This window comes from Olea europaea, unplaced genomic scaffold (assembly GCF_002742605.1).
Source record: "Olea europaea var. sylvestris unplaced genomic scaffold, O_europaea_v1 scaffold2481, whole genome shotgun sequence".
In the NCBI taxonomy this organism is placed as follows: Eukaryota; Viridiplantae; Streptophyta; class Magnoliopsida; order Lamiales; family Oleaceae; genus Olea; species Olea europaea.
The window spans coordinates 48,656-74,233 of NW_019243032.1; the positions used below are offsets into that span (position 1 = coordinate 48,656).

At 33.4% G+C, this 25,578-nt stretch overlaps 2 protein-coding genes across 2 annotated transcripts; both read left to right on the forward strand.

Annotated features, from left to right (window-relative positions):
* Positions 1-1,911: 1,911 nt before the first annotated feature.
* On the forward strand, positions 1,912-3,246 carry LOC111382369. Its single transcript, XM_023006315.1, has 2 exons — positions 1,912-2,165; positions 2,890-3,246. The coding sequence occupies exons 1-2, from the start codon at positions 2,037-2,039 to the stop codon at positions 2,989-2,991; spliced, it is 231 nt and encodes a 76-aa protein (XP_022862083.1). The 5' UTR covers positions 1,912-2,036; the 3' UTR covers positions 2,992-3,246.
* A 15,766-nt stretch (positions 3,247-19,012) lies between these two features.
* Positions 19,013-23,062, forward strand: LOC111382366 (putative late blight resistance protein homolog R1A-10). The gene is made up of 2 exons (XM_023006312.1): positions 19,013-20,991; positions 21,145-23,062. The coding sequence occupies exons 1-2, from the start codon at positions 19,091-19,093 to the stop codon at positions 22,145-22,147; spliced, it is 2,904 nt and encodes a 967-aa protein (XP_022862080.1). The 5' UTR covers positions 19,013-19,090; the 3' UTR covers positions 22,148-23,062.
* The last annotated feature ends 2,516 nt before the right edge of the window (positions 23,063-25,578 follow it).

Sequence of the window (25,578 nt, forward strand, 5' to 3'; positions counted from 1 at the left end):
GAGACGTATGACTCGTCTTTTTTGAAAAAAATCAGTTATTTTATTAATGTTTAATATTTTTGCGTGACAAATTTCTCAATAAAATTTAAATCATTTTATTAGGAAATTTTATATATGGTATGACGTCAAATTTTTTTTTTTTTTGACGTAAAAGTTCTTAATAAAATTTTTATTACTTTTAGATGTTATAAATTGTTATACTACTTTTTCATCTTGATTATTTTTATATCTGAAAAAAAATTCAATCATTTTTAGAATTTTTTTTTATTATTGTTACATTTTCCTCTCGATCAATTAATTTTTTTTTTCAAATGACGTCAAAAAATTTATTAGATTATTTTAAAAAAATTAATTGATTGGGAGGAAAAAGTAACAGTAGTAAAAAAAAAATCTTAAAGATGATCATTTTTTTATATATAAAAATTTTTTAAATGTAAAAATAATCAAGATGAAAAAGTAATAAAACAGTTTATAACCCATATAAATTAATAAAAAAAATTTATGACTTCTTTTAAAAGTTTGATTGTAACCCCCTAATATAAAATATCTGTGTCCATCCCTGTACAAGAGCACTTCACTAGTCTAAAAGTTTGTCCTACATTATTTATGATAAATATTGGTATATAGAATTATAGAAAAGTGAACAAAATCAAAGTCGAATATTCTGACCTCTATACTTTTTCTAGTCTAGAGTAGCAATAACTTTTTATTTATTGTACTAATGAATATCCTTTAAATGTGAAATAATATGATCACGAACCTTTAAACATGAAATATTGTGAAAGCTTACCCTCATATTAAACAAAGGGTTTTAGTATAAAACGTCTTTACCTATTAATGTTATTGTGTAAAATGTCCCTACTTTTTATTTTTTAGCATTTTTACCCTACCTTCGCCTTTCATTTTTGGAATCACTTTCATCTAATTTCTTATCTAAAATGACAAAGATACCCTCTTATTTAAATAAAAGAAAAATTGAAGAACAAATTGAAACTTATTCCTTAACTTTTTAAAAAGTGCAAATAAATCCAAATAAATTATTTAAAGGGTAATTAGCACAAAACGTCCTCACCTTTCAATATTATTACGTGAAACGTTCCTACATTTCTTTTTGACATTTTCATCTTTATTTTCACATTTTATTTCAAGGTTCATTATTTTCATCAATTTCTCAATTAAAAGTTGCAAAATAACGAATATACTCTCACTTTTAAAATAAAAAAAATAAAGAAAAGAAAAATAAAAAACAAATTGCTACTATACTCCCAATTTTTTTAAAAAATACAAATAAATATCAAATAATAATTAAAAATAAAATTTTAAAAAATCACTTTCTTTTTTAATAATTTATTAATATTTTTTTGAAAATTTTGAGAATATAGTTGCAATTTTTTCTTTTTTTTTTCTTTTCTTTATTTTTGTTTATTTAAAGAGGAGGGTATATTTGTCATTTTATAAATTTTAATTGAGAAAATTGATGAAAATAATTATTTTCGTAATGAAATGTGAAAATAAAGGTGAAAATGTAAAAAGATAAAGGGCAATGACGTTTTGTACAATAATATTGAAATGTAAGTACATTTTGTGCTAATTACCCTTTTAATATTTTATTTGGACTCATTTGCATTTTTTTAAAAGTTAGGGAGTTTGTTTGCAATTTGTTATTTAAGTTTTCTTTTTTTATTTAAATACGAAAGTATATTTGTTATTTCATATGAGAAATTAGACAAAAAGGATGATTTCGCAATGAAAGGGGAAGGTAAGGATAAAAATACTAAAAAATGAAAGGTAAAAATGTTTAGCATAATAACATTGAAAACAAAACACGTTTTGCGCTAATTAACCTTAAACAAAAGATAATTTTGGTGTTATTTTAGTCAAATTTCCTTTTATTTCACAAGAGTCTGTCCAGCCCATTCACCAGCTCCATCTTCACTGAGCAAAAACCTGCCACGTATCTCAGTATTCTTCTTCTATAGCACTCTGTAGAGGTTTATTGAATCGATTCATACAGATAACAGCAATTATAAACAAAAATGTCTTCTTTGGGGACTTCAAAGGGAATTCTGGAGATTGCAAAGTTCGCTGTTTACGTCAGTGTTCCAATAGGCCTCATGTATTTCTTTGCTAATAACACCCGGAATCTCCAGAAAGTCATCAACAATGTAAGAATTTATATGTTTATATGTGTGTATTTGTAAATATTGACTGTATATGTTGTATGTGTAATGGGTCGTGATGATTTTGTACTACTCAATTGAACTAATAAGAATAGATTCAAGTTAATTTGACAAAGTGCCTTTTATTTTACTAATAGTAAAAAAAAAAAATTGTTTGGGCAATCGGGTAATTGGAATTTAATTGAACACGATCAATATGCTAAATTGGTCGTTTTTATTCTTTTGAGTTCTTATATATGAGGAGAAAAAAGCTTTGTTCCCAATAGATTTGCAGCCGGCTACATGAATCCAATTTCTCCTTCATTGCTAGATCTATTAAAGGATCCAATATAGAGTATTTTTTTTCCTTGAAATATATATGAAGAAGCTGTTAATCATTTCAAAGTGTATATTTTGAAAGAAGCTTATGTTTGAGTTAATGCAAAACTTTTTATCACTAAATCTGTGAGTTTGAAGAAATAGGAAAATAAGGTAGAGTTTTTAGCTACAAAGTTGGTATTGCAGATTGTATCACAATTCACAGTCTGGAAAGTTAAAAATAATGCATTTCCAACAGGGAGCAAAACATATTAGACTAGATGGTGTCACGTTAAAAATACTAATTAATATGGAATTTGATTTCGATCTAAATTACATCTATAATACGCAATCCTATTTGTCTCTTTGATATGTCTTCTAAAGCAAATTATGTTTTGTTGTATTTGCACAGCGTCAGTATGTTGTATACCCCCCAGAAGCACCACGGCCTCCATCACCCGAGGAAATGAGGGAGATGGCAAGGGAATTAGCTCGCAAGAGAGACAGACAGTAATGGATCTTTGCGTCATAAATATATTTGAAGCTTTGGGATGTAATTAACGTGGCATTGAAAAACTTGAAGTGCATGTTTGGTACTGAGTACTAGATAGGACTAGTCCGTATAAATAATAAAGTTTTATTTTATTTTATTTTTCCTTCTTACTCCATTACTATCCAATTACATCTACCAGACATGCCAAAGTTTGCACTGATGACCATATTATGTGTACATCTATGTTGTGAGTAATGATATGTTTCCTTTTCTTCCTGCTATCTGCTGCAAAATATAAATGAAAAGAAAGTGATATTATGGTTCAGTCTACTTTATGATTTCTTGGGAGAAATTATGATAGGATTATAACTAAGAGGAGTAACGGATCCCACGAAATGTGTGGATAATAAGTGGGTAGCAATTGTGATATGTTGTTAAAAATAATGTTTGACTTTGACTTCAAATTGTAAGGAGATTTTATACACCTCATATTTTTGGTAGCTGTATTAGAAAGATTTATTTGACTTCTTGCAAATTGTTCTTCAGCTGTGTAAACTTCTTATGATCGCCTCTTTGATTCTCCTCCCTTGTTTCACTGGTTCATTTGTCGTAAAATTATATGGTGAAATTTTGGATATTTTTACTGATAATCAATTATAGAATTTAAGCTTTTCTTTCGAGTGTTAAGAGTCCTCTGGCGTGAGAGAGTTAACTGAGTAGTTGAGAGTTCCAATTGTTTGATCTCTTTAGAATACTTTTCTTTTGGAGACAAGTGTTGCATTTGTCATATTTTACATGGACTTTTATAGGAACTCTATATACTCACCTTTTTCTCCTTCTATTTTATACTCTCTCCGTTCACTTAAATTCTCACTCTTGACTTTTTCCATTTTTTATTTTCTATTTTGCGTATAGCATTGCACCAACTTTCTTGAATCTGCAATAACCTTTTTCCATATTATCCAAGTGAAGTTTGTCCCAAACTTATTGCCTGAAAAGTTTTGATTTTATCTTTTTTGTTTTGGGGGGGGGGGGGGGGGGTTCTTCTCGACTTGTATGACCTTGTTTATTTTGCGAAAGAAGAAAGTTTTTGTTAAGCCTTATGTTAGCTGGTTTTTGCCAATTGAAGATGTTTGTCCCTAGAAGAGGCTTTTGAATCTGAGTTTATGGTACAAATTTCTTTAGAATATAATTCCTAAGCTGACTCGAACACTATCAACCCAATTGTTAGCATGCCTTTATAGTTGACTGGTGAATTAGTAATTGTACTCCTATTTATGATGCCATAAGGTCTGATATGGTAAATGTGGCAGACTGGCAGTAGGTATTTAGTCCATGGGGAGGTGAACAGTGAGTTGATGTACACAATATAAGTTGGGTGGGGTTTCTATCTAAAAAATTGTGTTATTTAGGTCACTTTTAGATGACGTAGTTCGACACGGTACTAGAGTAGTTAAGTCCTGCAATCAAGTCTTCCCGCTTCCCATATAAGAAAATTGTGACAGGATTTGATGAAAAAATGATTTCGGCCTGCACTTGAGGAGGCATATTGAAGCATGTCTTTGATAGCTTAAGCTTTTAAGTGGGGCAGTTTGGGTTACAATTTTCCTCCTTAAAAGACCAAGCCTATCCTTTTATCCATATAATTCCTTATGGGGGAATATCAGTTAATAAAAGCACAAAGGTATTCCATTGACTCTGTGTCTCAGGAACGTCACTCATTTCGTATGCTTCTGAAGGTTTCTTACTAGCTCTTTTGGTAAAAATGCTTTGTGATTTAGTGACCTCGAGAAATAATTGTTACTATTCAAATTGCTTTACAAAGAGGGTATGTAGTAGTTAACTGGTTATTGTTGTTAGTTTGATGGGAAATCTTCTAATCCCAATCTTGGGAATGTTTTTATGATATGTGAACTTCTCATGCCTGCAAATTTGATATTCTTACCTCGTTTTAATGGTTCATTAGGTTTTATTAACGTTCTACGATGAAATTGTATAATATTTTTACTGATAGTAGAAGTTACAGGTTTTAACATGCCTTTATTAGTAGTTGGTTTGGTTAGTAATTAGTTTGTTGCACTTATCACCTTGAACATGATAAAAATCTTGGTCGGTTTGGGCATGTCTAGCACAGACGTGACAGACTAAAAAAATTCTCTATCCACATTAGTGATTCCAATCTTGCTGCCTGTACAGGCCTCTCACAATACATGGGGGGTGGGGTAATTTTTTTTTTTTTTTTTAAATAATCACCCACCCGGCATGTGAGTGGGCCAGTACAGCAGGAATTATTGTTAGTGATTCAATCCAAGTTGAACATGATAGAAGAGGAGTGGTAGACCAAGTGGGTAAAAGAATGCATGTTGTCGAAACCTAGCTCAAGGTTTAGCATATTATTGTTGTCTTAATGTAAACTGGTTATTCACTCAATTACTTTAGCATATTATTGGAAACATCAATATCTGCTCATGGTGGTGTTTCAATGAATAGGCTGGATGTAGTAGAGCAGGTCTTGGAATCAATGCTCATCAACAGTCGTTGTGAAATTTGATGAAAAAAAAACACTTGATGGGGGCGTTTTTGAAGTCTCTCTACCACTCGCTCCATGCGTTTTCTTGCCAAGGGGAAATGTTTTGGTGATTCAGTGAGCTCAAGAGTTAAATGTTACTACCTCCATTTCACAAAAATATGATTGTTTATATTTTCACACGGATTAAGAACTGTAATTAATATAGTTGGAAATATAATTTTTTTATATATTTTTCTTAATATATCCCTACATTAAATTATGATTGGAAAATGAGTAATTCATATCTATTGATAACAGCTGTCTATAATTTGAGATAGACAAAAAAAGAAAAAAAGTAAATCTATCTTTATGGGATGAATGTAATGCTGTTTTTACTTTGTGACAATGCACTAGAAATGATGGGAGTACGTTTCTTTAAAGCTCTCTTTAGTCATTTCTAAGAAGGAACAAACTTACTACATATACACTTTAGTTTACACTTTGATTTACACAGTACTATATCACATAACATTGAGGATGTACACCAAAGTTGAAGAACAATTATAGAGTCAAATCAAGTGATAAACTCTTGCTATATGTATAAAATCTCATTTAGTTTAGATTCCTTGATGGTTCATACAATGATTGAATGCATATTTATCATTTTAAGGATGTACGTGAAAGTATTAAATTTATTAATATGGTCCTATCCTCGAGTATTGAAAAAAATTAAACTCGTTAAGTGGTAATAATTTTCATTTCATATATCTCATCGCGAAAGAATACTTTTCTGAGGAAACTTTTTAACTGCAAATTCTTGGCCTCTAAGTCTATGAAGATATTTCTTCTAGCTCTAATGTGCATAAAGAGCTGTTGAAAAGTGTAGTAATTAAGAATATAATGTTATTTGTATATCATTGTGCACATAATGATCCATGGAAGAGATATAAAGAAAAAAGATGGAAAAAAAGAGAAATTCAATTATTATAAGGATCTTGCTTCATCTTCATCAAGTTTTAAATAATGGGTTAGATAATGCCACATTTCATTATATCATTTGTCAATTTAAAACACAGTCAACTTTTTCATCTAATATTTTCCCTCCACATCATTTTATGTAATCTTTTATGTACCCTTTTTATGCACAAGTACCATAATCCTGAATTTTGCTACATGTAGACCATCCATGGTGTACACTTTAGTTTATACTTTACCACATGACATTATCCTATTGAACAATTTAAATTTTAAATAGATTTTTCATCCAATTGATCTTTGACAACAATGCAAGTGTCAACCAAAATGTCAAAAATTAGTGTACAAATAGTAAAGTCCTTTTCATAATGTCATAGCTCATGTCAAGTTTGATTGTTTGAGAAACCGCAACTTTACAACTTAAGTATTGTTTAAGGTATTTGTATTACACGTTATCTTTCTTAGTTTTTGTCTTTTAAATTCATGTATTGTGTTAAATATCCATATTAAAGGGTAAGTTCACCATGTCCCTTTTTCATCTTTTGGTATCGTATAATTGTTTCTATTATAATAGTTTGATTCAATCAATAAGATAAATAAATAAATATGTCACTTCACAAAATTTAAAACTTCCCATATAGTCAATTTCATATAAAAGTTTAAGTTATTATAAACTTGACAAGACCATATATTACCGTAATATAAGATGCAATTTACTTAAATTCGTACTACCATAACATCATAACATCAACCATGTTATAAGATCTGTGATAAAGCAAAATAAACTATTTTACAAGGCATGGCGATTTATTTCATAAGATTACACTAATACACTCTACAATCTCCATCTATTGGGTTTGTCTAGAAACGTGTTCATATAACACTCGACAGCGTTAAGAAAGAGAAGTTAAAATATTGTCATTTGTACGACTAAAGTCCTGTCACTATTTTACCCTAACAATGCCCTTTACATGATATTTGAATTTTTATTTTGGTTCAAATCATAAGGTGCTTAAAGATTAAAAAAAAGTTCTATTTGGTTGCTTATAAACTTTGTTTTGGGAATTTGCCATTTCTTGCAAAAGCAAATAGACACATAAAGATAAACTCACAAGAAGAAGAGATACAATAATCACATTTTTCTCTTATTCCCAAATTTCACCTATATTTTGTCAGTGTGAGTCTCAATCTAAAGGTAATTGACTTGTTTTAGATTCTATCATCCTTTCTTCTTTTAGATGATTATGTAAATAAATGGTTTTTAACTTTTTGAATTTTCATTCATTTCATAAATAATATTTATCAATGGTTCTACTTAATTTATTGCTACATTCACATAAAGATTTAAAACAATTACATCATTCACAACCACACTACAATGTACTTCAATTAAATTAAACTTTCAAAGAAGAGTCATTTCTTTCATACGTCCAAGTTGATAGTCAATAGGCGTTATGCTCTTTAAATGCGAAAGAGTGACAAAGTCAAGATGATATTCAAAATGTCTTTGTTTGTGCTAATAAACTAAGCATCCTTGCAAGAAACTTCAGTGTCCCTATAACATGCAGTGATTCATTTTTATTTCATTTCTTGAGAAAGACATTGAAGAAGAATAACTTTCAAGCACCACTTCTTTCGCGGTGTTCACATGGAGTAGTTGATAACTATGAATTTAATAAGATTATTGTTCATGATCATCCATATAAATTTTGTTCTCAAATTGAAACATCGCGAGAATAAATTATACACGTGGTTATAATCGTATAAGAAATAATAAATAGGAAGATACACCTTAAAGTTCTTGCCCACAAGTAAAGTGTTCCATATTTAAACCTAATGAAGACTGTCATATCATTCTTCTCTATATAGTTAAACTAATGGGATGAGTCAATATGTAAAGAGAGAAGTAAAGATTTCTTGTGGATTATATTTCGTGTGTGTCCCTCCAAAGCCCTAAGACAAAAGTCTATTTTTTTGGTAGAGTAAATAAACAGTTCACATCTAGATTCAATTCAACTCGATTTTACTTGGTTTGTTTAGATAAGAGCTCGACATATGACCAATCAAAAATGCCACAATCTCAAAATTTCCTTAATTTATTCGCTGAATTAAAAAAAAAATTAATATGAAAAATACACCTTTGGGGATGGAAAAATTCCCTCTCTTGTCCTATCCCTCCAGGAAATTTGAGATAGTGATGGAGAACATGATCCTCGCACTGAACCCAACGACTCTTGTTTTACATATTTTTTTATGTTTTTAAATTTGAATTTCATTTTAAAAACTAAAAATAAAGACATAAGTAAGCAAACAAGTAGGTAAAGGGAATAGTTTAGTCCTCACCACGCCATGTTCTCATCATGTCTCCAGAAAATTCTTGGTTGGACTTGTAGGAACCTAGGAACGTTTTAAAACCATCGAAAAATCGAAAGACTAAAATCAAGATTTGTAAATCTGAACGAAATAGTAAAAGAACACGAGCGATTTTTGGCCGAAGCCCCGAGGTTCAGCGATTTATCAAATCGCCTAATCCCCGTTGAGCATCCATGATGGAATAAATTCGAATCCACTAAAATCACCGGCCAAATACAACAAACTTCGATTACAATCGGAACACACAATTCCAACCACAGCAACTACAAAAATCCCTCAACACCGAGTTGAACTCACGCAAGAGTTCATAAGATTTCACTCTCTCAATAGAAATCTACACAAAGATCTAAGAGAGAATCAAAAATTACAGAGAGAAAAACACGAAAAATATAGAAGTTGTGCGAGAGAGATGCCCTCAAACCCTAGACCCTTTTTATTAGAGAGAAACCCAACTTTGATCCAACGGCTTCTATTTAGCCACGCGTCCAAATTTGGTATAAGTTGTTATTTTAAACTGAAAACGCGTTTTTATTTAAATCTGTTTTAGCTTCGAGATTCTTCTGCTTCCTGGGCCATTGAATTTACCACCTTTGGGCGATACCATTTTCCCAGGTATCTTAGTTTCTGGTGGCGCCCCACAGTTCAGTAAAAACTACACCGATTCTTATTCAAGCCTGCAGACCCTCCATAATCATTCGAGTGCTGAGCCTACCCATACTGAGCGAGTGTCCTTCCTTTTAGTTTGGCTTTGTAAATATGTGTTGTGCGTGCCAAGTATAAAGCCTTCTCTGAGTTATCTACCCATAGCGCACGAACTGGCGCGTGGCAGGCCTTTGAATTTATGTTCTTTGTTTTTGGCTGCCCTTTATAGAGGCATGGCTTCTCTTCAAACCCAATTGAAGAATGGTGCATCTCCCACTGGTAGTGGACCTCTTTGATTCACTCAACTGTGGTTGAGATCCTATTTTCCATCGCTTGGTGCTCCATCCATTTCTCGTCCTTCTGCTAGCTGTTACGGGCTAGCTATGGAGCCCTTAACTCCTGTAAATATGTCCAGAAGAGACATTTTTTCATTCTTTTATTCTTTAGATTCAATTTCTTCCTTCTTTCCCATTCCTCCTTTTTTGACTCCAAACTATGTACATCCCCCTTCCACTATAGATAACGCGAGCACCTCCCTGCTCATTTGGATCCAGTTCTTAACTGGGAGGGAGCTTTTCCATGATATCTTAACTGGGACCAATGCCAAAGCGGGGGTAGAAATTTATGCTCCCCAATTTTTTGCTCGTCAACTTGGTTTTGGCCAAACTTGGCTTGTTCCTCTTTGCTATTCGAAGAGCTTAATTGACCGTTTTTATACCATTAATAAGGGGGAAGCAGAGGCTATAAACGCTCGCAACCTCCATTTATCAAGCCACTTTTCATTAGCCCCTTTTAATTCTTGTCATGCTACTCACCCTCTTTTCGAACAACTTTGGCCATCAGTGAAGCGCAGATTATTTGCGACTGAGGCCAATCGTGCCTTTCATTCATTAGACCAACCGAGTATTTCTTCTCCTCCTCCTGTTTTGATCACTCCTTTGTCTATTCGGAGCCCCTCTCCTTCTCGTCGTACTAAACAATCTGCTTGTCCATCTTCTTCTCTCCCCGCCAGGTCTACTACGGCCAAGAGTGCTCCAAGCCGCAAACGGCCAGCCTCAGCATCTCCCATTCTGGAGGACGATGTTGATAATGATGATGATGATGCCCCTCTTATCGTCAGGAGAAAGGTAATTAAATCGGTCTATTTACAAGTATGCTTTTCCACATTTGATACTTTTCTGTGTACTAATGATCTTTTGGACTTTTCAGAAAAGTTCAGCCTCCCCTTCAAAGGCTTTGGCATCGACAACTCCTGCTCCATCATCCTCTGCTGAGGCTACTTCATCCAAATTGGTTGGTGATGGGACCATGCTTAAAGATACATCTTCAGTCCCAGAGTCTTCATTACAACCCATGGATGAGCCACCTTCTTCCCAGGGTGTCGACCCCCAATCATCGAAGCAGAAGGTAATTCAGTTTTTGATGTCTTACCTTTGCTCGCGCTATTGGTTTCTGATTTGTTGCTCTTGAATTTTGCAGATACTCCTATGAGTCCGCCCGTTGTGGCAACATCATCTCGCTCAGACAAGGGGAATTCCTCATGAATGGATGAGTCGTTGGTGGCAAGCTTGGCTGAGGGCGCACCATCTTCTACGATTGTCGACGAGGTAGTTTTTCTTTTTGCTTCATTTCTATTTCCACCTTGTTCGTTGTAGTGAGGATTTTTAATATTGGCAATCTTTTTTGCAGGATGCTGACAGGATTGTGCGTTCTATCCAGGATTTGTTCGCTTCCTGAGGGCAGGTCCAAATGTCTCGCCCTGCTCCATCTGATTGTCCTGCTGCTTCTTCAGAAGATGATTTGAAGTTTTTGAAGGAGTATTTGAGTACGTATCCTTCATGAATATGGATATTGGAAGGGCTAGTGCTGCCAGACACAAGGATGAACTTGAGCACTTGAGTGCGAAGTTAGAGCAAGCACTGACGCTTTCGTCGCTCAGTCTTTCTGCCGACTTTAAAGCGACGTTGAAAGTCATTCACTCCGAGGTCCTTTCTATGCTGGCCAAGAATGCTGAACTAAAGGCCAAGCGTACTCAATATCTTCGAGCTGTAGCTGAGAAAGAGTCTTTACACATGGAGATCAACAAGGCTAAGGACGAGTTGAAAGAAATCTCTTCCGAAGTCATGATTGAAGGCTCTTTGATGGTTAACTTGGCTGCTCAGATGAGGGAACTTCAAGCCAAAATGGACGATTGTAGGGCGAAGATGGCTGCTAAAAAGCGCAACGCCTCTCATGGAATTGAGCGAACTAAATCCTTGGTCGAACAGTACAAGAAGTTGGAGGTTGATGATGATGATGTTGCGGCTGAATTGAACATCACTTCCTCCCGGCAGAACGAGGATTGGGAAAAACTTAGGGAACGAATTCATTACTTATGGGGTAGACTGTAATTAAGACATACGATATCTTTTTATCTTTTGTAATTTTGTTCATTATTAACGAACATTAACTTCTTGTGCATTTATTTGACGTTTATTTTCTAATTATCAATTCTTTAATCACTTAACTGCTTTGCATTAAGAATCTTGTCCATTCCCTTTTGATATTCCCACTACTGTTCCCAAGACTTAGGGCCATTTAATTCCATCTATTAGACATAAATGTGGCTGTTCATATTCTGTCTCTTCATCTTCACCCCCTATAAATATTTCGCATTTTTCATCCTCTATCTTCATCTCTTCATTTTCTTATTCGAAACCAATTTGCTGCAATTTTTTGGCATTCTGACGATCAACATGATCCAAAAATGGACTGTTTAGTCCATCCGCCTTATATTTACCTTGATGTCACCTTTGGTATGGGAGGTATAGGAAATATTTTCTGGCCAGCAGCGAAGTTCTTTCCTGCAAAATTCTTCCCATCTTCTCTTTGTTCTTCACAAGGAGTCAATGTTGGGAGGCAATTTTTGGGCTGCATGTGGGCCACTTTGCTTGCTGAGAGTGCTTCTCAGCTTGCCTGCTGAGAGTGTTTCTCAGCGTCGCCATTGCAGCGATGCATTTAGGAAGGTGGTGAGGCCAGTACACCCTCTCACTCGTCAACCCCACCTTTGCAGCGATGCATTTAGGAAGGCGGTGGGGCCAGTACACCCTCTTACTCGTCAATCTCACCATTGCAGCGATGCATTTAGGAAGGCGGTGTGAAACTTACTCAGCGATCAACCGGGAGATACTTTAGTTGTATTTTGTAGCACGTCCAACATTTGTATCTTTTGTATTCTTGTAATGAACGTTTGATAATAAAGAACTTTATTCGAACGTATTTCGCTCTGTCTTTATTATCTTTTGATCGTCCAGAATGTTTGGTTATGTTTTTATCTGTTCACATTCCCATAAAGAAGGAACATATTTTTTCAAATATTTGCCATTAATGAATCTTACGTGCTTGGTGCCGTCTAGATCTTCCAAGTGGTACGCTCCATTAGGCAACACACTGTTTATTTTGTATGGTCCTTCCCAATTGGGCGACCACTTCCCGTACTTTAGATCCTTGGTATCCAAAGGGAGTATCGTCTTCCAAACTAGTTCACCCAGGCTGAACGACTTGGCTATGACTTTCTTATTATAAAATTTAGCCATTCTTCGCTTTTGAACTTGCAACCTATCTAAGACGTCCAACTTCAATTCATCTAAACTTAATAAATTTTGAACTAGTGATTCGGCATACTCATCATCATTCAACTTATGCTGTAAGCACACTCGAATTGATTGCACGTTGATTTCCATAGGCAAAACGACCTCCTGTCCATAAACAAGTTGAAAATGAGTAACTTTGGTACTTGACCGAGGTGATGTTCTATTGGATTGCAATTTGCAACTCGTATGCACGAAGCTAGAAGCACATCATATTATGGTAGAGTAACATTTTACAGTTTATTGAATCTTCCACTTGATGGTTGGCCAAGAGATTATCTTATATATATATTTATATATAGTTCAATTTTATGCATTCGATAGAACGGAGGAAGTTGAGGAACTACAGGGTCATGAAAAACAAATGCCAGTATAAAGTTCATGCACCCAACATGTTATGTTCCTTAAATATATATCATGTCGCAATATAGAATCAGCTGCTTTTCAGCTCATCAAGAACAAACTTTACCCAAAAAAAAAAAAAAAAAACTGTAAATTAATTAATTGGACCCTTGAGAAAACTTGAGGTTATGCTAGTAGTTGGGGATGGTGACTGCTTTACTTGGTGGGTTGGACTTAGATTGCCAGCCGTCACTTCTCATTTTCAGTTGGTATGTATTAAAAAGTTCATAAATATTTCGAAATACTGATAATTTTTGAATGGGCTATTCGATAGCATTTCTGTTAAAATTTTGCTGAAAATTTTGTATTATTTGGTGAATGGAAAATTAAGTCAAATTTAAATCACTTAAATACGTGAATTATTGAAAAAGTACGTAGAATATTATGGAATATTCTAGAAATTATATGGTTGAAAAGGTGTTTTTATATATGAAAGATTATGACTTTTGGCACTATCATTTTTCACGAGACGTGTCTCTTTAAATATAAAGACTAATTCCAATGGTTGTGTCTCTTTCATAGGTTGTGTCTTTTGAGACAAACATTTTCAACATCTATATATTGATCCCATATGTTTGGATTTAATAATTCAGATATTTCATTTCATTCCATTTCATATTTTATACTTTGCTATGCATAAAATACTTTGTAGAAGTGATTATCTTTTGCATCAAAATCATGGTTATGGTAGAGAGGGAATTCCGTTCGAGTTCGTTAATCGAAATCATTTGGAATGCTCCTATGACTTGACGTGGTCGTTGTATCTTAGGAGATGATTGTCGAAAAATCGTTAGCACCGATGCGGGGCAAATTCATCTTAAGGAAAAAGCTATAATCATCTCGGCCAATCGCATCACTTGCATCTAATTTTCTTTTCTTATTTATGATTTTAATTTCTTCATATTTGATTTTAGGAAATGATTAATTTTATTTATATGGTTTATGTAAGGTTCGATACGAAGAATCACATGTTTTAATTCAAGAATGGAAGTAGTCAGATTCGATAATCATTAGTTAGTTTCTCAAACTCCATTTCGGTAAGTCAAAACCTTGTTTCGATTTTGTGAACGTGTAAGCTACATTTTGTCAATATATACACATTTTGAATCGGTGTATTCCCCAACAATCTTAAGATGAATTTTGTTTTCGTGCATTTATATTTTACATTATTCTGTTTGCATGAACAAAGTATTAAATAGATTGGATGATAAAATCTGATTGCATAAACTCGACACCGATTTATGTTTTATGCTCGATAGGGTTTTGTGCCCAAAAAAAAAACACACTGATGCATACATGAGAAACTATTATGTTATTATATGAATTGTGTCTTAAGTGTCCATGTCATCCATTTGTTTAGTATATGATGAAAGTGAAGTATTATATATTGCACATGTTTGCAATTGTTAATCAATATATATGGTTGTTAATACATGTCTTTCCATAAATTAGTCAAGAGCCATGAAGTTGGTTTATTTTGAAAAAGTGCATGTGGTTTTTAAGGCAATTTATTAAATGATGACTCTTCATTTTATAAATGCATTTTCAAATCCAATTTCGTAATCTATCATCAACTTGATTATCTTATCAAATAATATGACATGTATATTTATTTAAATAGGATCTATATATGTTGGTCACTGATACAACTTCAATGTAACTGGAATAGATGTCAACTAATTATGAAAGTATATTAACTTTCATAACTATTCCTTTTATTGGAATATGGAAAATTACATGGTAAATTAGTTGGCTAATCTCATATCTTGATGAAACTACACTAATTTCAATTGGTGATAATAACCTCAATTAATTTGATGAAATTGAGATGACTTATGCAAAATTATATTTGCATAAGAATATGACAAAATGTAATTTGTCTTAATTTGATTACTTGGAATTGGTGGAAATTATGTAGAATATTATAAAATATTTTAGGATCAATTTAGATGAAAATGTGCGTCCTTTCATTTGAAAAATTATGACTTTTGATATAATTATTTTTCAATGGTTATGTCTTTTCATAGAGATTAATTCAAGAGGTGCGTCCTTTTGTAAGGTTGTGTCTCTTGATAACACAACTTTTCAAACTATGGTTAATTCGTTCATTTAAGTCTGAATATGGTAAATAAGGTGAATACATACCTTATTATTTGATATAAAATGAAACTATCATGTGAAACGTCACAAATGTGATAAGAGAAGTTGCAATTCTTGTGAATCAAGACGTTTAGCCCTCTTCACTGTTGAAATTGACTTCAATCGTAAGACCAATTAAAATTAGTTTATGCTTGGAAAGCATTGCTGGTCTATATGATGGCCTTGATTTAATTTGGATGATCAAATTAAAATAATTGGATTGAAGTACATTGTATACAACTTTAGTTGAAATAAATTGTGAGTCAACGCCCACTATTTTGAAAGTATTTAGACTTTCACGAAGCACTCGATATTATCTAAGAGATAAATGAATAGAACTATAAAAGAGTTGTTGAATACTAAGTTCAAGTATAACCCAAGAATGTAGGGAGTTAAATTTAATGCTTATGAACTTAAAATGGAAAGTTCAAAACTTGTTGATGCAACATTACTAAATTGCATATGTATTCCTAATTGAGGAATTGTAGGTGTAACTCAATTTAACAGTTACGTCTGCTTCTATCTTATAATCAAGAACGATATCTATGAAGGTGGAAAGAGAAAAAACCCTTATACTAATTATAAGGATAATATATACTAAATCTAGAGTAGATGAAATAGGTTGTAAAGTCGATTATGGCGTTTTTTAGACATGCAATAAAAGTTGAAATATATGAAGAATATTCATAAAGTTCAAATGCATGGTAATGTTTCAATGATGATATTGAATACCCATGATTCTGAAATCCACTATTAAAAGTGATTGACTAGTGTAGTATTTGATAAAAATCCTTCAATTTTGTTTGTAAATTGATAAAGCTTTAGATAAAGCTAATGAGGCATATAGCTTCATGAGAGGATTTCTTGGTGGTGACAATTTGTATCTATCAAATGAATTGATCATTGACTAGCAACAATTGATAAGATACTAAGTCACATGTAATTGTAGGTCTAGACATATAAGTCATAAACATAATACCATTAAGCAGATTATCTCAGTAGTGTAAACTCGTGGTACCTTTAAGAGATTTACCGTGAGATTAAGTATACTGCATATCGAAAGGAATGAGATTAAAGCCTACTACGTTAGAGTCCTTGTAATGGTAACCCTACCTTGTTGACTGAAGATCATAAGATCTTGGTTCAAAGAGACAACTAAGTTATGAGGATTCCATGAAGCACTAAGGAAAATCATTTCCTAACTCATTCCTATGACATTAAAGTGCTTTCTACAGAGTTGCAAGTGATTAAGATAATCTTTTAATGATTTCTATATCTTGATTCAGTCAAGTGGAGTGGCAGAATACTCTTAGTAAGAGGTCACCTATGTGAGTGTGAAGTGGGGCTGCTTCAATGATAATTATTTAAGACTTAAATTCTCTAAACACTCGCAGAATCAAGAAGGGTTCAAAGTCAAAATGAACAAAGTCATGAGAACCATGAACGATTTAGAAAAGACATCAAGTGAGTATCGTTGTCTTGGCTTACACTAAAGGCTGAATGTTTCAAGACATCACGTTCACCAATAGCCGAGTAAGTTCGATGGTATTTCACTAAGAGAGGTTCAAGGCCAGAAGCTATCATCCTTGATGCAGTGTTTTTCCGCTCTCTCTACTAGTGTCTGCATAGATATTTGCATTAATTTTCATTTATGTGGGGGATTGTTGGAATTTTGTTGAAAATTTTATATTATTTGGTAAATGAAAAATTAAGTCAAATTTAAATCACTTAAATACGTGAATTATTGGAAAAGTATGTAGAATATTATGGAATATTCTAGAAACTATTTGATTGAATTATATGAAAGATTATGACCTTTTGCATTATCATTTTCCAAGAGACGTGTCTCTTTAAATATAGAGATTAATTCCAATGGTTGTGTCTCTTCCATAAGTTGTATTTTTTGAGACAAACCTTTTCAACATCTATATATTGACCCCATATGTTTGGATTTAATAATTCAGAAATTTCATTCCATTCCATATTTTACACTTTGCTATGCATAAAACACTTTGTAGAAGTGATTATCTTTTGCATCAAAATAATGGTTATGGTAGAGAGGAAATTCCGTTCGAGTTCGTTAGTCGAAATCATTTGGAGTGCTCCTATGACTTGATATGATTGTTGTATTTTGAGAGATGATTGTCGAAAAATCGTTAGCACCAATGCGGGGCAAATTCATCTTAAAGAAAGAGTTATAATCGCATCGGCTAATCGCATCACTTGCATCTAATTTTCTTTTCTTATTTATGATTTTAATTTCTTTATATTTGATTTCAGAAAATAATTAATTTTATTTATATGATTTATACAAGGTTCAATATAAAGAATCACATGTATTAATTCAAAAATGAAAATAGTCAGATTCGATAATCATTGGTTAGTTTCTCAAACTCTATTTCGGTAAATCGAAACCTTATTTCGATTTCGTGAACGTGTAAGTTACGTTTTGTGAATACAATATGCACATTTGAATCGGTGTATTCCTCAACAATTTCTACAAAGGGCTTTTTTTTTTGTATTACTTGTAAATAAATTACATATTTATTTGAATATTTATTAAAGCCCCGTTTGGCCCCTATTTTGTAGAAATGAAAATGAGTGAAATTGTATTTTTTTGAAAAACGAGTAGTTAAAAAAGAAGAATTTTTTTTCGATTTACGTATAACATTATATTATAGAAGATTTTATGGTTGAAAATATGAGAGAGAAATATAAATAAAATGGAATGAAAATTAATGGAGACCAAACGGGGCTAAGTATCTTATAGTTTTTCATAAGTAATATTTATTACATTTCCCATCAAATCTATTAAGATTACTGTTTTAAATAAATTTTCGTGGTATTATTGTTTTATATTTAACAGTTATTTATTTAATTTATACACATTAAGTGTAATTTCTATTATATATTAACACATCAATATGAAATACATCTACCATTTCATACTTAATAATAATAATAATAATAATAATAATAATAATAAAATCATAAAAATTAAGATAAAAACATGACAGCTTGTTTGAGCCCCATTGTTTAGAACAAGAGCATTCTTCTACAATATTTTGATATCATTTCAATCACATTATCAATAAAATAATATTATACGTAAATTCAAAATTTTTCTTTATTTTTTAACCGCACATTTCCCATCAATACACTATTCAAAAATTTATTTTTTCTTCCAAAATGGAACTCAAACAAATATGATATAAACCGTTTAAAATAATCTTTAAATTATACTAATTAACATAATAAGTCATCGATTAATTGAGTGTATGATAATTTGGAAATATTTGGTATTTTAAGAAATGAATAAAGATAATGTTGTTAATTTAGTACTTCCACTAATACAGATTTAATAGAGGATCTCTCTTTGTTCAGCCTTTTGCCCAAACGAAATATGGATGATCTCTCTTTGTTCGGCTTTTTCGTCAAACCAGAATAAAAAATGGAGCGTCTCTCTTTGTTTCCGTCCGAATCAAATATGGAGGATCTCTCTTACGAAAATCTGTCTCGTCTAGTCAAAATCCCAGATCTCCTTTCTCGTTTGCTAGCTTTAAGGCTTGATGGAGGAGAAAAAAATGTTAGCTTTCAATGGCTCGGCCCACACTTTCTAACTTTTCTCAAATATGTAGAAGAATTATTGCGTTGCTTCTATCCAGACTGCTGCAGACCATTTACTATGCACAATCCGTATTGTCTGTTGAAGCGTCTCGATGATTCAGCCTTCGATTGCATCTTATACGAAGCGATCTTTTCTCATCACGATAATGAACATTACAAAATCTTTTTACAAATCATTCTCACTTCCATGCCAAAGCTTAACGAGTTTTTCACGATTCAAACATCCATCACAAATAATTTCAAAGTAAATAAACATTGGGAAATCTTCATCGAGTTTCTTTTTGAAACTATTCGAGAATTGCTTAGTTGCCATAAGGATTCCACCGTTCTTGTGAGTAATCAACTCAAATTTCTTCAGAAGGGGTTGAAATTTCTGCTCACCTTTATTTTTTATCCAATTCCAAGCTATGAGAAAGAACAGAAGAAGAGTATATTCACAGAAATTGAAGCTGTATTTAATGAAGCAGGACTTTTCTTGCATTCTTTCTTTTTCACCACAGATCTTGTTACCACCACCGAAATGGATCTTGCAATTTCTGGTCTGTTAGAAAGGATTGAGATTGTGCTAGTGAAGATTAAATATTACAGTATTTCAGTGTCAAGTGAAGTTGGAATTGGATGCCTACAAGTTGCAGAAAGTCCAACTGAAGTATCATCATCCCAAGATAACAGCAGTCCCATGGTAGAAGAGATCATTGTGAGCTTAGAGGACACGACAACACAAATTGTGAGCAAGCTTGTTGGAGGACCAAACTACCGCCAGATTATTTCCATCGTTGGAATGGGTGGACTTGGCAAGACAACATTAGCAAAGGAAGTATACGATCACTCCAGAGTTCGGTACCATTTTCATAAGCTTTGTTGGTGTGTTGTTTCTCAAACTTATAAAAGGAGAAAGCTGTTGACTGATATTTTGAGTTCTGTAAGTGATCTTAACAGAGACGACATTTCAGAAATAAAAGATGAAGAAGAGTTGGCCGAACTTCTTTACAGAAGTTTAAAGGGTAGAAGATACCTCATTGTTGTGGATGATCTATGGGAGAAAGAATCATGGGATGATTTGAAAAGGTTATTTCCAGATGATAGCAATGGAAGCAGAGTAATGATTACCAGTCGGCTGAAAAATGTGGCATCGGAAATTTCTCATGTTATCATTGAACCTCCTCCCCTTTCACCAGAGGAAAGTTGGAAATTATTAGAGCAGAAGGTGTTCAAAAAAGAATGTTGTCCTCAAGAGCTGCAAGATATTGGAAAGAAAATTGCAGCAAATTGTAAGGGATTACCACTTTCAGTAGTTTTGATAGCTGGAATTCTTTCAAATATGGAGAAAAAAGAAAGCTTATGGCAACAAGTTGCTAAAAGTTTAAGTTCTTACATTTCCCAAAAAGCCGACGACTACATTCCCACATTGAAACTTAGCTACATCCATTTACCAGATCACTTGAAGCCATGTTTCCTCTATCTTAGTGCATTCCAGGAAGACGAGGAAATTCCAGTTCGGAAGCTATTATTACTATGGATAGTCGAAGGATTCATAGAGAAAAGGGAGCAAAAGACCTTAGAAGATGTAGCAGAGGAGTATTTAATGGAACTTATTAACAGGAGCCTACTTCAAGTGTCCAAAAGAAGATCTGACAATGGAGTAAAAGGATGTACTCTTCATGATCTAGTTCTCAATATGTGCAGCAAAATGGTTGTAGAAGATGAAAATTTTCTATTTCAACAGTAAGTTAACTCTCTCTCTTTCTTATTCCTTCTTGTTTTACTTCAGTTTCCATTTTATCCTACTAATCTGTCGTAATTATGTCAATGATGCTGCTATTGCTGATGCTGGTTGATGTGGTTAAACTGACGATGATCCTCATTCTACATCTCTAGTCAATTCTTGGTATCTAACCATCGCCGTCTCCATCACTTGTATATGGGTCAGTTTCATCGCCTCTTGATATCGGAGAATATTTTCGAGGCCTTCTCCATTGCTTATAATTTGGAAAAAATTAGGATCTTTGATTTAAACACTGATGGAAATCTTCTACGGGGAATCAGATTTGTGCCTGACATAAGATACTTGGAATTTTTAAAATTAGAGCCATCAATAGGCAAACTCCATAACCTTGAATATCTTTGTTTGCATCACATAAATGTAGTACCGACATACCTTCTCAATATGCCTAAGTTGAGACATTTAAGGGTCGGTATCTACTTTAAAGGTAGCTACTATGATGGTGCAAGATTCACTAAGAACAGTGATAGCTTCCGAATAAATTGCCTACAAACCCTTGGTCTGGTTCAGATTGCCGATTTGGAAGATGAAGAAATCTTGAGATGTTCGCCTAATCTTCGTATGCTTAAATACAGATCAATGGACAATTACTTTCCTGATCTCAACTTTCTTTCTCAGCTTCAAACACTCACAATTGCTGGAACACTGTTAGGATGTGATTACTCGATGGTTAAATTTCCTATGAATATCAAAAAGCTTACTCTTATTAACCTTGGTTTGCCTTGGGAAGAGATGTCATTAATTGGGACATTGCCCAACCTCGAGATTCTGAAATTAGAAAACGCCTTTTCAGGAAAAAATTGGGATACGAAGGATGAAGAGTTCCGAAAACTCAAATTCCTTCAATTAGATTTTGTACATCTTGAACAGTGGAAATCGTCACACGTTCATTTTCCTGCACTTGAACGATTGGTGTTGCTAGAATGCAAAGTTTTGGAGAAGATTCCTTTTGAATTTAGTTACATTTCAACACTACAGAGGATTGAGTTACTTTATTGTGGTGAAAATGTTGAAACTTCAGCTCTGGAAATTCGTCAAGAACAACGGGATTATGGTAATTCAGAGTTTGATGTGACCATCTATAGCGATTGGTGGTAAAGACAACTTTGTTCTACTGGTGTACACTGTGTAAGTCAAAGCTCATTCCATCATTTTTTTGTTCCTGAAATAAACATTTTTATTATTGATTTTAAAATTTTTAAAATTTCCTTGCAAGAGATTCCTTTACATCCCACACCTCATGATTAGAAAATAATTTCGGGCTCCATGTCAATTGTTAGTTGTTTTTCTTTGTAGTTAGCATGAAGTTATGACTTCTTTATTGTAAGTAAAATAAATAATGATCCGGTTGCAAATTGTACTACATTATGGTTAGTTTGACAAGTGATTGGATCTATATTATGGTCTAAGCTCATCTCACCATTGTCAGTGGAGTCAAACAGCCCTTGATGGTTTCCCACCCATCCAAGTCATTCCATACTGCCCTTGCTTTCAAACAAAGAAATAAGGCATGCATGCTATCCTCCTTCGGATGTTGCATTTAGTGGTTAGTGCATTGTAGAAAATTCTCCACGCTAATATTTTGATTATTGGGACAACATTAAGGCGCCAAACTTGAGATTCTGAAATTAGAGTTCGACGTCTTTGAGGGAAAATCTGGAACACAGGATAATGAGCTCCAAAAGCTAAAATTCCTTGAATTATTGTGTCAGATCTTGGACAATGAGATTCCTTAAATGTCATTTTCATGTACTTGAACGACTGGTGTTGAGATTTTGCAAAAAACTAGAGAAGATTCCTTATGAATTTGCTATATTTAAACACTACAAGAGATTGAGGTATATTATTGCGCAAAAATTTCTAAAGTTCAGCTTTGCCAGTTCGTGAAGAACAATGGGATTACGGCAATGAAGATTTTGAAGTGACCATTTATAAGAGTACAGATTCTTTTTGATAGAATCTCAACAGATTTATGTTTGTCAAGTTTTCATTTGCAGTTGAAAAAGAAAAAAAGAAATCTGCTAATCAGTTCTGTAAAAATTCTGTCAAAAATCTGTCTGTACACTCGATTTTTTCCAAGAGTCTACGTTCTACTGATGTACATAGTATGAGTCAATGCTCATATATTTTTGAAGTTGTAAAATTAGAAGTTAAAAGGTCAAAAGTCTATTGGAGTACTTAAAATTTTTATTCTTTAAATTTATAGATGCTTTATAAATTATAAAATATTCTCTTTAAAAATAGAAAGCCTCTTGAAGGTGCTCAACACATGCTCACATCATTTTCTAAGGTGCAGGAGGCTCTAGGCTTTTTTTGCAAACTAGTTGCCTACTAAAATGCCCAAAAACCATAAGCTGTGGCTGCAGTCGATTGCCCTTGAGAAATGAAACATCTAAAATCCAAGCTCGGACCTAACCCGTGGACAATGAGAATGCAGCGACAAATGAGAATATGGGGGATAGGCTATTCGAGACAGAGGTGCGGGTTGAACAAGCCAGGTCAAGAGAAGCCAATACACAGAACAGCTAGATCACCTGGCTCGCTTCTACTCTTGTTTGACTTCCTCAGTTTCGATATCTCCCTTTTTTACTCATTCTTGTTGGAAAAAATGGAGAAATAGATAGTTGTGATTTCCTTTTTCTTTTGTGCAGCTAGATAAGTTGGCAGGGAGATTGGCATAAGTTGAAATGCTGAGTCATAACGGGGAGAGACAGATTAGTTTAATCTCTGCATTCAATACAACTTTTGTTTAGTTGGCAATGGAGTTTAATGAAAATTGTTTATTTGTTGGGATACAAAGTATTAGTGGGAAATAATAATTTATAATGAATGGTACTTTTGATATTCTGCAAGACGTGAAGGGTTACATAGGTAATTTAGGCTAACATGACTTAAGAACCATAACTTTATTCGTCTTCCATTTGGTAAGAGTGCTTTGGAGTTCAAATTCAGCCATAAATAAAGCACAACTAGCAAAACTAGAGAACCAAAATCACAGTTGGGACAGTTTGATGAAACCTCGGTACTCAGTGAATCGTGGTCCAGTCTACTTGAAATTTGGAGACATTTGCACAACACATTAGTCTTCAATTTTTTACGATTACAATCGTTCATTTATGTGATATTTCCATCTAAATAGTGACATAATTTAGTGAAATTTTTCCTCTTTGTTGACGGTCTTGAGATGTATTTTCAAGAGTAAAAATTTGGAGGTAAGTCATAGTTGTATGTTTCTAATTTTATGCTTGGAAAAAGGTCTTCTTGTTTTATCTGAAAATTCAATCTCAGCTAGATGATGAGACGTTAGTGTGCAGGGATATGATGTTGTTTTGAGCCTATATTATTAATTGTATCTTTTTGGAAAGTAACAATAAAAATTTCAAGTCGGCTAGATATTGATATAGTCTTGGTTTATAAGTGAAAAGAGTGAAAATTTGTCTCTCTCTTGTTGTTTAAATAACGTAATAAACTCTATCTAAACATGTTATTGCATGGTGATAATAAACGCAACCCGCACAAGGTTTATTTTACGTGGAAAAACCTTTGTCAACCAAAGGGTAAAAATCAACCATGGGAATTCAGTGCTCTCTTTGATCAATACTATCAAGAACGTGAAATTTTGGCACACCAGCAATAAATCACTACATTAATGAAGCCCCGTTTGGCCTCCATTAAACTTTATTTTATTACATTTCATTTTTCTCTCTTATATTTTTAACTATACAATCTTCCATAAAATAATATTACACATAAATTGAAAAATTTTCCTTCTTTTTCAACCACTTATTTTAAAAAAAAAAATACTATTTCACTCATTTTGATTTCCAAAAAATTGGAGCCAAACGGGCTAAAAGAGAGGATGAGTCCATCACTGTTCATTCATGAGGCCTCCGTTTCACACCTATCCAGATTCTACTGATCAAGAACGGGTTTTCTACTGTTCATTAAATATATTCTTTTGTGAAAGGTTTAACGATTCACTTCTCTCACGCATTTCAATCTTTTACTGCTTCCCTTCTCTTTCCCTTACCCTTTTTCTCTCATGGCTGAGGAAAAATTATTGTTTCAAACACCCAGGACGAAGAAATGGAACTCGAAAGTGTAACTGGTTCGTACTGCTTATTAGGGCCAAAACATTCTCTCCACCTTTTTCGTAGATATTTCTTATTACTTTTGTATTCATTTCTCACGCAAACCCTTGCAGTGTTTTCTCCATTTTTCCTTTGATATTTTTCTATCTTCAATCTTCCAAAGCTATTTGTAGGCCGTCATCCCTGAATCTCCCTCTTCCAGATAAATCGAATATAGTTACACAGAAGGCCTCACTTATTCCATGGCTCGACCCGCGCAGGAAGAGGCGTTTCCTCTATTCACTTCGACAAAGAACCATGGTGATTCGGCTGTAAAGTTGTCGTCCTTGAAGCAAGTGACGGACATACTACTATCTTTACAGCCTTCTCACGACGCAGAGCTCTTTCTGTACTCAATTGAGCTTCAGACTTCCCCAGACATGCTCGTGCGTAAAAAAA

Excerpts from the sequence above, each read along its gene's own strand:
- LOC111382369 (XM_023006315.1), top strand. The coding sequence starts at position 2,037 with ATGTCTTCTTTGGGGACTTCAAAGGGAATTCTGGAGATTGCAAAGTTC. Across the intron at positions 2,166-2,889 it reads TCCAGAAAGTCATCAACAAT|CGTCAGTATGTTGTATACCC; the intron begins GTAAGAATTTAT and ends GTATTTGCACAG.
- LOC111382366 (XM_023006312.1), top strand. The coding sequence starts at position 19,091 with ATGGAGCGTCTCTCTTTGTTTCCGTCCGAATCAAATATGGAGGATCTC. Across the intron at positions 20,992-21,144 it reads GAAAATTTTCTATTTCAACA|TCAATTCTTGGTATCTAACC; the intron begins GTAAGTTAACTC and ends CTACATCTCTAG.